This window comes from Contarinia nasturtii, unplaced genomic scaffold (genome assembly GCF_009176525.2).
Source record: "Contarinia nasturtii isolate CC-2019 unplaced genomic scaffold, AAFC_CNas_1.1 Cnas_scaffold_350, whole genome shotgun sequence".
NCBI lineage: Eukaryota > Metazoa > Arthropoda > Insecta > Diptera > Cecidomyiidae > Contarinia > Contarinia nasturtii.
In genome coordinates this window covers 4,520,830-4,534,847 of record NW_022197705.1, presented here as the reverse complement: position 1 = coordinate 4,534,847, position 14,018 = coordinate 4,520,830, and the positions used below count along the sequence as shown (strand labels likewise).

The following is a 14,018-nucleotide window of genomic DNA, read 5'->3' as shown; positions in this document are numbered from 1 at the left end:
TGATCAGATTATCAAACAAAAATGTGGAGATGAACTATGGAGATGAAAGTTTGAATGAAATACAGTATTTGGAAATATTTCAGTTTTTTTGGTGAGCGCAAAATAACAAGGTGAATTTTTCAACGAATTACTAAATGATTTGTCATTCTGCTTCTTATATCGCTAAACCGACAATTTTTTTTCTAGTAAGACGTTCAAATAAATCTGTCGTATTCTTTCATGGTATATAGATTAAAAAAACAGAATCTCATCAGTCATCACTCTCTATAACGGCGAGAGACAAGTCATGAGACGAAATAATTTGTTCGCTATTTGGAGGTTTTTCGTTATTGGGTTTTTTACTTACTTGAATCGATTGAAGGGAAAAATGCAAAATTCAGGCAAATTTGATAAATAAAATATAAAAAACTGCTCGCAACGCATTTGCTGTGAATAAAATATTTCCTCACTCGCGAAAAATGTCAAACGAAAATTTGCATTAAATTCAAAAGAGTTATAACTTTTCAAAACGAAAAATGAATAGATTAAAAATAGTTGCCTTTTATATTGTTTCGACCTTGTACCTCCTGATCGTTTAGAGATTAAAAATCCTCGGAGATAACTTGTTCGTTCATTCAATCTGATAATGAAAATTCAATTTTTTTCTATTGGCGCATATTTTGGTTTTGATTTGGATGAAAATTAAATCAAGTAATCAACTTTTCAGAGAGTTTTCATCGGGTCCAGGTGTTTTGACAAGAGTTTTTCCAATTAAAACTTACAACCTATATAATGCCCGAAAGTTCATGTTTGGAATAAATATTCAGCCAAATTACTCGACGTAACGTAGAGAAAGGACTGCTTATTATCTAATCGCCGGCAAAAATAACCCAAAAGTATATCAAGCTTCCGGCATTAGATTAACTTTGCAAATTTGGCGTTATTTTGTTTAGTAAAAGTTAACGATAAGTATTATGTATTATGTAGTATACACAGCAGCATATCATTTTATGTTCCTAATAAAAACCAAAATCGATCTCGAAGAACAAGCATAAATGACACTCGCCCACGTTTCATTTTCTCCGAAAAGAATAGAATTAGATTCACGATATATTGTAATGAATTTCACTTTTTGGTTTGCCCATACAAAGTTTGATCCAACTTTTGTGTCTTTGAAAACCTTTCAATTGTTCAAAAGATTTACTAGTTGTCTGTGGTACTTAATGATGACTACAACAAAAATTGAATATAAGATCACGAACTCACGTAACTTTTATAATATCGCAATGACATTGACATTATTTGACTTTTTTCATTGCAGTGAAGTGTATATACGTAGCATGTTTGTTTTGGACCAAAACAAAAATTGTATTCATTGATCGTTTCGCGTTTAATTAAACAGTATCATCATCGTCATTATCTGGTAATTTCCCAGTGAATAGTGAGTGTTGTTGGTTTTTTATTGTTGTTTAAGTTAATGTTGATTATAAGCCTAATGTGAACATACCATTTACCCTTAAAACGACCATAACGTCTGAATTTTTTATTTACACACATAAAACATAATTTCTGACTGTGTATAAGTGACTTTAATCGCCATGTACTTTTAAAAACAGATACTACACTTTGATAATTTGGTTCAGTACTAGTAGTGATAAGTTACTTATCATATCTTTTCTTTAAACTTGCAAGTTTTCAATTTTTTGTGTGGGATCCAAAGGCATCAAAAATGCTAGGTAGTGTTGCTAAAATGACATCATCAAGTCGTTTGAATATTACACCGCGCATTTCATTTTCCAGTGATTTCTTTTTTCGGCAGGTAAGATGAAAATATAAACATAAATTCATAAAAAGCTGAAAAATTAATTGTGATACAGTAATGTTTTTTAATTCGAGCATATAGTAATAAAGGGCTTAAATAATTTTCTTCTGTTTGCCACTAAAATTTCTTTAAATTAAAATGCAATAATTAAGATTTGAAAAAAACAAATATATCACGCAAAATGATAACAGTCATAACTTTTTATGTCGTTCATATTTTTGGTTTAACAAATACACTTACATTATTGCTTATCTTATCTTTTTTACTTCAAAATCTATTTTCGATACAATAAAAGTTATTCGACGCAGTAAGCAGTACCTATACGTATTTAATGGCTGATTTAACAACAAAGGAAGCAGTGCTCATAGATCCTGTATTAGAGCAAGCAAAGCGTGATGCACAACTGGTGAATCAGCTCGAATTTCAACTCAAATATGCAAGTTAGTACTTTTGAATCGATTTGAAAATTCTGTGTCTATCCTTAACATTTCATTGCCTGAATTGATATTTACTAGGAATGTTCAATGCATACTAAATACTGTAAATCATAATTATTATTGTTTACATTGTATTCCTACAATGAGTGGTCCTGAATACAAGTTTTTTAATCACTTATCCCTTTTTTCTCTATCATTTTCATTCGATGTCACTTACCGAATAAAATTCAACTATGGAACAGTCAATACCCATATGCATGCTGATCACATTACAGGAACCGGGTATTTAAAACAGTTATTGCCCAACGTACGTAGCGTTATTTCACAAACAAGTGGAGCTATTGCTGATAAACATCTAAACGATGGTGATGTCATTACATTTGGCCGTCATGAAATCAAAGCAGTTTCAACACCTGGACACACCAACGGATGCATGACATTTATCAATTGTGAACAGGTAATAACTCGTAGAACTGTCTTATTTTATTTAATATTTCAATACAACACAACCTTGCATTTTGGCTAAACATATTTTTCGGTCAAAAATGTTGTTTTTCATTGAGTACAGGGTATTGTTTTTACTGGGGATACTATTTTGATAAGGGGTTGTGGTCGAACAGATTTCCAAGAAGGTGACGCACGTACACTCTATCAATCTGTATATAATAAAATATTCACTTTGCCTGATAATTTTCGCATGTTTCCGGCTCATGACTACAAGCAAGTATTATTTGTTAATTATTATTGCTATTGACTAAAAAAGCTAGTATGTTAAAATAATATCAAAACGTCTCAAAATTCATTTTTAATGGAGAGAAAAGCATAATCTCAACATTTCAAAGAAAAGTTTTTTATTTTTTAATGATTTAAATTATTATGACTTTTTGCATTTCACAGGGGACAATTAGAGAGCACTGTGGGTGAAGAAAAGAAATACAATCCACGTTTGACCAAAGACATCGATACATTTGTAGATATTATGACAAACTTGAATTTGCCAAAGCCAAAAATGATTGGTAAGTATATCTTTAAGACAAGTTTAATTTATATTCTAAAAAGATAACAAATGTTGACTACCTCCATTAAGATGAAGCTATAACAATTATAAAAAATTCAACCAATTATCTTGAGACTCAACTTCTAAAGTGGAATTAATTAGAAGCTTAAAATACGCAAATACTTTACTTTTTTATCTCATGCTCACTTCTTCTATGTATTTGTACACATTTCAATTAGTGCTTAAACCGAAAAAAATGTTGTATAAAAACTATAGACATTTAGTTTAACAACATTTAATTTTTTTACATTCGTAAACACTCATTTTATTTCCAATATAAATCACGATTTGCGATTTGCAAATATGAGCATAAAATACAGATGATTCCAAAGAATTAATTTTGTTGAAAAATAATTTCGTTTTCTTTAATACGCGTTAATAACGCTTTTTGTACTTCTCATGATCTCTGTTTCGCCATTTATAATTATGTATATGATAAAACATTTTTTTAATATTTATTTTACGCAATAGATGTAGCGGTTCCAGCTAATCGAGAGTGCGGACTTCATGACATCCCAAATAATGAATAATTCTATAAAATCACAATTATCAATTCCTGGAGGCTTTGTTCATACAATTTTATACGTATTTTTTGTAGTTGTGAATACGACATATTGTAAAACGTACTATATATAGTAAAGTGTACAAACACAGTATAGCTGCACAGAATCAATTCTTAATAGATAAAATAAAATATTTTTCATATAATTACTCTTTTATTTCATTGCCAACTTTTGTTCTTTTGAAAACCTTTCAATTGTTAAAAAGATTTACTATTTGTCTGTGATACTTAATGTTGAGTACAACAGAAATGAAATATAAGGTTTAAATCACGAACTCACGTACATTTCACCGTCTATAATATCGTAATGACATTGACATTATTTGACCTTTTTCATTGTAGTAATGTGTACATAAGACACATATTATTATAATGAATGCATTTTGCATCAATGTGTTCAAAAGACAATCGATATCACATGTATTGTGAGTGATATCGAATGTTATCAATCGTGCAATGCATAATACGTGAGCAGATGAATGTCTCCTCTGTGCATATATACAGTGTTTTAAGTGATTGTCTTCTGTCTAGTCACAGCTGTTGATGACAAAATTACAATAAATTTCGTGTTTTGAATCGCAACTATTTTATACAAAAATATCTTCGTCACAATGCTGTCGCGAAGTATATGCCGAAACTTAGCGCAAAGATATAAGTTTTTGCAACGAGAATATGTTGGAAACATCTTCGGATCGCAGAAGTAGGAGTTTTTAAAAAAAATATTTAAATCATTTTACTGCAAATTCAATTTGCCAATCTGTGTGAAGTTTTTTTTTGAATTTGATGTGTTTGCTGATTTCATCACAATCATTCATTGTTACAGTGTTGAAATTATTTTGACGACTGTCATTATCTAATCTGTGTTTGTTTACTGTTTGTGACATACAATGCTAAATAAATTTACTTTTGTTTTCAAGCAAAGTGGAAAAGTATGATGTAGTCGTTGTTGGTGGTGGTATAGTTGGTGCAGCTTCGGCACGTGAAATTCTTTTGCGGCATCCAACATGGAAAGTGGCAGTGGTCGAAAAAGAAGAACGACTAGCATTTCATCAAACCGGCCATAATAGTGGTGTAGTTCACGCTGGAATCTATTATGTACCCGGCTCGTTGAAGGCCAAACTATGCGTGGAAGGCATGCAATTATGCTACAAATATTTCGATGAGAAAAACATTCCATACAAAAAAGTTGGCAAATTAATCGTTGCCACAGAAGAGGTCGAAATTCCGAGATTATTGGTACGTTCTCCATGCTTACTTTCGTTTTACATTGTTTTCAAAACAAAAGTCTCATTTCATTTCAGGATTTGCATAAACGGGCCATTGCAAATGGTGTGCCAGATTTGCAGTTAATTGATGGCGATAAAATTCAAGAGATTGAACCATATTGTGAGGGATTGAAAGCATTATGGTCACCGCACACTGGAATCGTGGATTATGCGGTGGTGACGGAGCATTATGCCTCAGACATTCGTTACATGGGTGGTCGTATTTTGTTGGATTATGAAGTGAACAAATTTTCCGAAACTGAAGGCGATTCTGAATATCCGGTGACGATTCAAGCAAAAGATTCGAATACAACGCTACACACCAAATACGTGCTCACTTGTGCTGGTTTGCAAAGTGATAAAATGGCAGAGAAAACGGGTTGCCCACGTTCACCTCGAATTGTACCAATCAGAGGCGAATATTTATTGCTGTGCAAAGAAAAACGTCATATGGTTAAAGGAAATATCTATCCGGTCCCTGATCCCAGCCTCCCATTTTTGGGTGAGTAACAAAGTTAACGAGAGTAATCTAGAATAGTTCTAAAAAAATGATTTTCAAATTTTAGGAGTTCATTTCACACCACGAATGGATGGTAGCGTTTGGATTGGCCCGAATGCCGTACTTGCATTCCAACGAGAAGGATACAAATGGTATCAAATCAATCCACTCGAATTAATCGATGCTTTGAGATATCCCGGTTTCTTACGTTTGGCAGCTAAACATTTCCGATATGGTGTGTCTGAATTTTATAAATCCACATTGATCATGCTTCAGACACCGCATGTACAGAAATTCATACCAGATATAAATGATTTTGATTTGGGCATTGGACCGACGGGCGTGCGTGCACAAGCCCTGGAGATTGATGGAAAATTGGTGGATGATTTTGTTTTTCATTTCGGCGAAGGAAAAGGTGCGGTTGCCAAACGTGTCTTGCATTGCCGAAACGCACCATCACCAGGCGCGACAAGTTCCCTTGCAATCGCCAAAATGATTGCCGATAAAATTGATGTTGAATTCAAGTTATAAAATTCTATTTTGTTTTCTTTTGTTGTTGATGTTTATATGAAATATAAATAAAAAATTACAACGATTTTTGTAAAATCGATTCACAACTTCTTTTTTAACAAACAATAATAATTAAAAACATTGTTGCTATAGTGTAAAGCTTGCGTTTTTTTTTATTTCTATCTATTTTTAATGCAAAAACTTAATGCTGTAGTGACTTTTTTAAAACGTAAAAATTTGCGCTGTTTGAATTCAATACATTCATTTCAGTCGACTGTATTGATTGGCTGTGATCATATCGAAACCATTTATTCTGTCGCAGACAATGAGCTTATCATAGAAATCCCAATAAGCAGTCATATGGAAGGCCATATTTGTTACAACCACAACGTACTCCATTAAAGCGAATAATGTATAAACTGTAAAACAAATAACAAGCGTATTATATAGTTTTCAATCGAAGATGTTTGGCTTTGTTCAATTTAAAGTTCTTACCACCGGCTTCACAGTATGAATTATGTCGCAGAAAAAAGTATCCAGCGCACCAGAAGCTAACAATATTTATGAATAAAAGGGCTCGCTTGTAATACAACGATTTTCGTTCAACGCTTGACACCACATCCAACAATTTACGCGAATTTCGATTGAGAACGTACGATATGAGCATATAAAACTCTGAAGTGGCAATGAACACAATGAAGCATATTTTATGGATCTCTATAAAAAAAAACGAAACAAAAATCAATGAACAAATTGAGCTTTTTGTGTGAAATATTTGTTCAAAATACCGTAAAAGTCAGATGAATTCCACAGACTAAGTCCAACCAATGCAATATTCTCAATAATATTCAATAGAAATGCCAGGTAGGCAAAAGCACGACGACTTCTTCGGATGCGATTGCTGTTGTGCCGTAAATACTGTTGAGCGACTAAGAATCGTGGCAAAGCTTGTAACAGAATCGCACATTGCCAGATAAAACGTTGCGGCTGATAATTTCCAATAGCGGCCGATATTGATGGCAAATAATTAACAACGCCGCAATGCGTTGCCGTTGATCTGTCATAAAAATACAGGACGGACCAAATAACACAGAAAATAAAACTAAATAATGGCAACGATACTATGGTCACCGCAAATTTTCCAAACGAAATTTCTATGAAGTATGTCTTGCTCGATGTTTCATATTTGGTTGGAATCATATTTTTCTTTTTGGTAAATTTAAACTCTTTAAATAGGTTTTTTTCACAGCCGGTATAACATTTTTTTTTTCTGAATTCAAATTGGTCTTGATTCAATAAAAGAGCACTTTGGACGAGAAATTCATGAGAGAAAAAAACGCAATGCAGTAAATTATTTATTTGTTGACAACACAATTTTTATTATTTAAGTTCATTTCGTGAGTAATGTCAAACGCTCACGACAATTTCGTGACAGTTTTCTATATTTGACGTTTATCTGTCGTAGACAATGTGCTTAATATACAATTTTGACATTTATATAACCAAAAAAACACACCAGTGAATTTGTTTGGATTTGTTTTTAAACAAAATACACGTGAATTGTTTCCGAAAAATTGAAAGTTGGTAATCAAGAAAAAAAAAATGTTAAAAATTCGCTCACTCGAGTGGAGTACATCTCGGGCGTTGTCCTTTTACAAAAATGTGATAAAAACGAAAAAACCTATCATCAAACACATCGGAGAACCCTTGATAACTTGTCGACGGCCAGAATTTAATTTACATTGCGGCGATAAAAAAGATGAAAATGCAAAATTTGGATCCATACCTCTCACATCGGATGGTTGGCATCACTATAAATCCAAAGGAGATTTCTTCATAATTCATCCAGAAAATTCAATCGAAGATGTCACACAAAAACCGGAGTATAATCAATCATTCGAAAATTATGATATACATCCTGAGCTTTGCATCAATTTGGGCGGTCGGTTGAATATGTCACGAACAACATTTATTCAACACAAAGCTATGCCAATGATTTTAGATAATCAACATACTTTAATTGCGGCTGAAACAGGTTGGTTATTTTCAAAAAAAAAAAAAACTTCAATAATATTAACCGAATTGTGTCCATTTAAACAGGATGCGGAAAAACAATCGCTTATTTATTGCCAATCATCCAAAATGTATTGAAACGAAAACATACAATTGATAAAGATGAACCGCCTGAATTCAATATGCCAAAAGTATTAATTATCACACCGGGACGAGAATTGGCAACACAAATTGGCGAAGTGTGCGAAGACCTGTGTCATGGTCTTGACGTAAAAACAAAAGTTCTAATTGGCGGTCATACAAAATCAATTATGATGAATCCGCCCATCAATCAAATCGATATTTTGATTGCAACAATGGGATCGCTAAGCAAATTAATAACAACAAATATCTACCGAATGGATAAGGTTCGGCATGTTGTTCTCGATGAAGCCGATACATTGTTGGACGACAGTTTTTCCGGAAAATTAAGATACATTTTGAAACGGTTTCCGGTAAGATCGAATGAAATCCGATTATTTACCCATAATTTAATGTTTTGATTTATTGCAGTTTCATAAGAATGTGAAAAGATGCGAACCAAATGAAGTAGCAACACAATTGGTACTTGCCTCAGCCACAATGCCAACAAATATAAGCAATTCATTGGAATCGATTATTGATCCAAGCACAATAAATGAAGCCGTTAGCCCATATTTACACAAAATCATGCCAAATATCACACAGAAATTTATCCGAATGCGTAAATCACATCGTCCAGCCGAATTGCTCAAGATCATTAAAAAAGATCTTGACCGAAAACGACCGGTCATTGTTTTTTCTAATAAGCGTGAATCATCGGATTTTGTTTCGATTTTTCTTAACGATCATGACATCGAAGCGTGCTCAATGAATAATTCGCTAATCGAAAAAATTCGACGTCAACAATTTAAAAAATTTCAATCGGGACAAGTTAACGTTTTATCAACAACAGATCTGGCCAGCCGGGGACTTGATACAAAACGAGTAAGTCGATTCGATTAATATTGTAGTAACACATTTTTATTCAATTCACTCTAATTCTAGGCCTGTCATGTGATCAACTTCGAATTTCCTATGTATATTTCGGACTATATTCATCGATGCGGTCGAATTGGACGTTATACCAGTGAAACAAATTGTCAAGTTACAAATTTTATAAGCGGAATGAATCAATTAAATTTGGTTAGAAAAATCGAACATGCTGTTCGAACGAAGGGTATTCTACCTGATGTAAATGCTAATGTGACCAAAATTATAACTGATAAAGTTAGGAAGGAAATTGAAAATGAAGAGAGAGCCATGCTCGCAGATATAAAGAATAAACCATAGAGCACATTACAAGTTGAACTTAGTCAAAAAAAATATATTATCGTTTTTTGTCTTTATTTAAAAAAAAAACTTAAAGTTAAGCATGGAAAAGCATTATGACGGACATAATAAAAAAAGTTTAAAAAAGTAGTATCCATATATTGACCAGAATCTGAGAATATTCCGTTTTGAAGGAGAAGTTCAGAGTGAACTGTCACATTAGAGTCGAAAGATCTACTACATCATCCATAACAAAATTTCCCCTTCAATAAGCATTTATGTTTGACATATAAAAATTGATAGAACAACACGTATTTCATTAGTCTACACTTGCCGCTAGCGAAGTACAGACATTGCGAAGTATTATTCTTTGTACACTTTATTTTCACGGTCGGTAATTTTCCATAAAACAACATAGTATACAATGGCATCAGTTCCGTACATCACATTTAACAACGGTCAAAAAATTCCTCAGCTTGGACTTGGAACCTGGAATGTGAGTAATATTAAAATAAATTAAGTCAAATTGAAAAATCATTGCCAATTTAAGTGGGATAGAAGCATTAAGTCACACAACAGAGCGAAAAAAACACAAAATTTTATTAGATTTGAGTGATGCGTACGCCGGATGTCTAGCTAAAAATTATACTTTCGTTATTTTCATTCAAGTTTTAACCAGTTGCACTTGACAAACCGGTGTTGTCGATGAATGAATATTTTCAAAACAGTTTTTTAATTGAAGAAATTGGAAATTCTTATAAGAAAAAATCAAATGTTTGTATAAAAAAATGTAGCACTGACCATTTATAGTAGAAATTGAATTGTCTGTGGACAGAATCTGTTTGCGCATATTCCACATCGCATATTCCACCAGCTCGAAATCGTTATACATTTAAAATGAAATTTTGCTTATTGCTAACACGCAATAATAATAAGCATTAGAAATGAACTACCCATACTCACGGATTCTATCCAATCTAATACAAACTAATCACGATTTGAATGGCATTGGTATTTTCTATCTTTATCAAACGAGAATTCTCGAATGTTCTGTTGTGGGCTATTTTCATATACAAACATACTTTGTTTGACAGTATTTCTCTAATCTGCAAACGAAGTCGGCGGTGAAGGTGTGTGATTATTATCACCTGTGCTACAAATCTATAAGCATTTATTATTTATTTAAGAAGATAAAAAAATTATAGCGAATATGAAATTGTCGAAGATGAATAACCGATTTCTTCGTTGTATTTCACATAACGTCAAGAATAGCGTATCAGTGCTATGTGTTGAATATTTTATGATGAAAAAAAAAAAACAATCATATAATGGGAAAAAAATCGGTAGATGGATGATGATTTATTAGCATTATTCGATATAGAAAGCAATTTTTTCAAATATGTTTACAAAGTAATTTTGGTCGATAGACCAATTTCTCTTTATCGATACATAGATTATGTGTACAATTTTGAAATATTTCCGTATTTTTCGATTTGTTTGCTTCATTAATTTCTATCGCCATTTACATAATTTAGTTTTAACGTACTAATACTGATAAGTTAAAAGAGGCCAAAAGGTCCTTTTTTTGTTGAGCTTACGTTTTAAATTGGCTTCATTATAAAAAAAATCCAAAAACATTTCCATAAATTGCCATATTATGTCCTTGATAAAATGAAATTAAATTGAATGTTAAATTATCGTTCATATTCGTTTCTCCATTGTTCGCTCGACCGAATAAACATTATATTCACGGAAACAAACTGAAAGATGTTGGACCATTTGAGCTTTGGACAATAGGTTTTGAAATTACTTGCACGTGTCTGCATTGCGCCCAAAATAGCCTGGAAATTTCAAGAAATGTGTTTAAATTTAGGTTTGTTTTTAAAATTTTGGAGCTATGACGTGTAGTAAAGATTACAACTGCTTATCTCTTGCTTCACGTTATGATATCGCAAATTTTTTTTCAACACTTGCGTTCCATTATCAACGAATGAATTTTAATAGCTAAATGTAATGGAATGTTTTTAATTGCCACCTATTTAGCATTGTTTCAATTAACAATATAATAATAATAATAATAAACATCGTAATCGCTGACGATGCGGAAGCTCTATTCTAAAAAAAATATTCAGCTTTGTTATTTTTATATGTTTATAATTCTTATCTCTCTTGTTTCTATAGTCACCTGTCGGTCAAGTCACTCAAGCTGTAAAGGATGCAATTGATATCGGTTATCGTCATTTCGACTGCGCCTACGTTTACGGTAACGAAGCTGAAGTTGGTACAGGTATCAACGCAAAAATCACCGAAGGTGTTGTAAAGAGGTACCAACAAATACCATAAATTTTCTATCAAAAAACTTCAATTGACATAAAATCAAAAGAATAAACTATATTAACAAATTTGTTATTTTTATTCAACAGAGAAGATTTGTTCATCACCAGCAAATTGTGGAATACATTCCATCGTCCCGACTTGGTGATCCCGTCTTTGAAGAAAACATTGGAAAATTTGGGCACTCCATACTTGGATTTGTATTTGATTCATTGGCCATTTGCCTACAAAGAAGACGGCGATTTGTTCCCAAAAGACGAAAATGATAAGATTTTGTTTTCGGATGTCGATTATGTTGACACATGGAAAGAAATGGAGAAAGCCGTTGAACTTGGTTTGGTGAAGAGCATTGGAATCTCCAATTTCAATGCGGCACAAACAAAACGCATTGTTGAGGCAAGCACCATCAAACCAGTCACCAACCAAGTTGAATGCCATCCATATCTTACACAACAAAAATTGAGCGCCTACTTGAAAAGTCTTGATATTGTGTTGACGGCTTACAGTCCACTTGGATCACCAAACCGTCCATGGGTTACAGCTGACGATCCAGTTGTACTGGAAGATCCAAAGGTACGCCTGCCGGAGGCAACATTTTTTTGCATAACAATTTTTCTACAATTTATTATTTTTTGAACAGGTTCTTGCCATTGCCGCTAAATTCAACAAAACACCAGCTCAAATTTTGATTCGCTACCAAATTCAACGTGGTCATGTTGTCATTCCAAAATCTGTAACCAAAGAGCGCATTGCAACCAACTTCAATGTTTTCGATTTTGAATTGAGCGACGCAGACATTGCCGAAATCAACACCTTCGAATGTAATGGTCGCATCTGTCCAATGGCCGGGTAAGAAATCATTTTTCTAATTTTACAAATACTTACTTATTTTCGTATTTTTTTCTATATGGTAAAAAGTTTTCTTATTTACATACTACTTATATGGCATAACAAGTACACGCCTATATTGTTACAAAACATATTTTAAAATAATAATTCTCTGAGCAGGGAATCGCTGGACTCTTCAGCTCATCGTGATTATCCTTTCCATGATGAATACTAATTCCTGTTATGGAAACAAAAAAAATGATTCAATTCAAACAAACCACAAAAACTCAAAAACCAAAAATTATCAATTACTCAATATCAATTTTGGATAAATCCCAATACCCAAAGAACACGTATTATATTAGGTAAATTGGAGTGTGATTTGTTTGTTGTTGTGTTGCTTGTATTGCTTGTGGTGACTGGTTCATTACAAACCTTCTATAGAAGTATACTGTATACAGTGGCTTAGCAATTCTATTTTGCATTATTATTCTATCACATCTTTTATTATTTAATGTTCTGTATTCACTTCAAAAATCTATCTTCTTCTTTTTTTGGTTATGGGTTGTTGTTAACAAAAGAACAAAATTATGTTTAATTCGTTTTGATATTTTCTAGTGAATTGCTGTTATGGTTATGCAATTTAACCGAACATTTTGATTAATAATAATTTGCTAACCGATTATGTTATGAAGACGTTGCATGTGGCATGCCTTCTCTTATAATACATTGGTATATAATTTAATTTTCTGGTATTTTTTCTCATTTGCAGTGCACTCGATCACCCACTTCACCCATTCAATGGAACGGATTACTAAGATGCAACAAATGAAGCTGTGTAATAAATGCATTAAAATCAATTTAACATAGATTGTTCTTAGAACATGTAAAACATTTATAACCAAAACATAAAATTCTCACCAAATAAAAGCAAGCAAAAACAAATAAAGAAACAAAAAAACCAAACGTTTTCTTTCTATCTTTCGATCGAATATAATTCCTTTGCTCTATTTGAATGGTAATTTTTGAGGAGTTTTTTGCGACCACAACAAATGAAAATAACGGCACTTTAGTCGTCAACCGATTAGTATACGTGTTTTAACGGACTATAAAACATTAAGAAAGCAGCTTCGATTCAGTGTTCTATTTTGCAATTGCTTTGGTCGGAATGAAGAATGAAAAAAGCAACACGCACATGATGATTGAATAAGTTGCGGCATGCCATTGTATCAATACAACTAAATCGTACATAAATATATCGGTGTGGTGTATACAATTAAGCGAAAATGCGTTGACGAATACGTCGACGGCGAGAAAGAAACACAACAATAATAATAGTTGGAAACCATTCCGGAAACCGTAATCGCAGCGAAACAAATTGCG

At 32.7% G+C, this 14,018-nt stretch overlaps 5 protein-coding genes across 7 annotated transcripts; 4 read left to right on the top strand and 1 right to left on the bottom strand.

Annotated features, from left to right (window-relative positions):
• The first annotated feature begins 1,294 nt into the window (after nt 1-1,294).
• LOC116338089 (persulfide dioxygenase ETHE1, mitochondrial) lies at nt 1,295-3,951 on the top strand. Of its 2 annotated transcripts, none has more exons than XM_031763148.1 (7): nt 1,295-1,402; nt 1,672-1,798; nt 2,097-2,241; nt 2,481-2,695; nt 2,807-2,958; nt 3,136-3,254; nt 3,767-3,951. In XM_031763148.1, the coding sequence occupies exons 2-7, from the start codon at nt 1,709-1,711 to the stop codon at nt 3,823-3,825; spliced, it is 780 nt and encodes a 259-aa protein (XP_031619008.1). In that variant the 5' UTR covers nt 1,295-1,402; nt 1,672-1,708; the 3' UTR covers nt 3,826-3,951. The 2 variants fall into 2 exon arrangements, with proteins under 2 accessions (XP_031619008.1, XP_031619007.1); XM_031763147.1 differs by having other exon boundaries at nt 1,301-1,420.
• Nucleotides 3,952-4,213: 262 nt separating this feature from the next.
• LOC116337955 (L-2-hydroxyglutarate dehydrogenase, mitochondrial) lies at nt 4,214-6,231 on the top strand. Its single transcript, XM_031762948.1, has 4 exons — nt 4,214-4,557; nt 4,775-5,093; nt 5,159-5,624; nt 5,689-6,231. The coding sequence occupies exons 1-4, from the start codon at nt 4,469-4,471 to the stop codon at nt 6,150-6,152; spliced, it is 1,338 nt and encodes a 445-aa protein (XP_031618808.1). The 5' UTR covers nt 4,214-4,468; the 3' UTR covers nt 6,153-6,231.
• Nucleotides 6,232-6,279: 48 nt separating this feature from the next.
• Nucleotides 6,280-7,501, bottom strand: LOC116337956 (post-GPI attachment to proteins factor 2-like). The gene is made up of 3 exons (XM_031762949.1): nt 6,920-7,501; nt 6,627-6,848; nt 6,280-6,550 (listed from the first exon to the last, which is right to left on the bottom strand). Exons 1-3 carry the CDS (start codon nt 7,329-7,331, stop codon nt 6,393-6,395), a joined length of 792 nt encoding a protein of 263 aa, XP_031618809.1. The 5' UTR covers nt 7,332-7,501; the 3' UTR covers nt 6,280-6,392.
• A 144-nt stretch (nt 7,502-7,645) lies between these two features.
• LOC116337996 (probable ATP-dependent RNA helicase DDX28) lies at nt 7,646-9,529 on the top strand. The gene is made up of 4 exons (XM_031763004.1): nt 7,646-8,166; nt 8,232-8,638; nt 8,697-9,149; nt 9,210-9,529. Exons 1-4 carry the CDS (start codon nt 7,734-7,736, stop codon nt 9,492-9,494), a joined length of 1,578 nt encoding a protein of 525 aa, XP_031618864.1. The 5' UTR covers nt 7,646-7,733; the 3' UTR covers nt 9,495-9,529.
• A 260-nt stretch (nt 9,530-9,789) lies between these two features.
• On the top strand, nt 9,790-13,601 carry LOC116337997 (aldo-keto reductase family 1 member B1-like). Of its 2 annotated transcripts, none has more exons than XM_031763007.1 (5): nt 9,790-9,969; nt 11,655-11,797; nt 11,897-12,380; nt 12,448-12,656; nt 13,408-13,601. In XM_031763007.1, the coding sequence occupies exons 1-5, from the start codon at nt 9,898-9,900 to the stop codon at nt 13,451-13,453; spliced, it is 954 nt and encodes a 317-aa protein (XP_031618867.1). In that variant the 5' UTR covers nt 9,790-9,897; the 3' UTR covers nt 13,454-13,601. The 2 variants fall into 2 exon arrangements, with proteins under 2 accessions (XP_031618867.1, XP_031618865.1); XM_031763005.1 differs by lacking the exon at nt 13,408-13,601 and adding an exon at nt 12,816-12,894.
• Nucleotides 13,602-14,018: the final 417 nt, after the last annotated feature.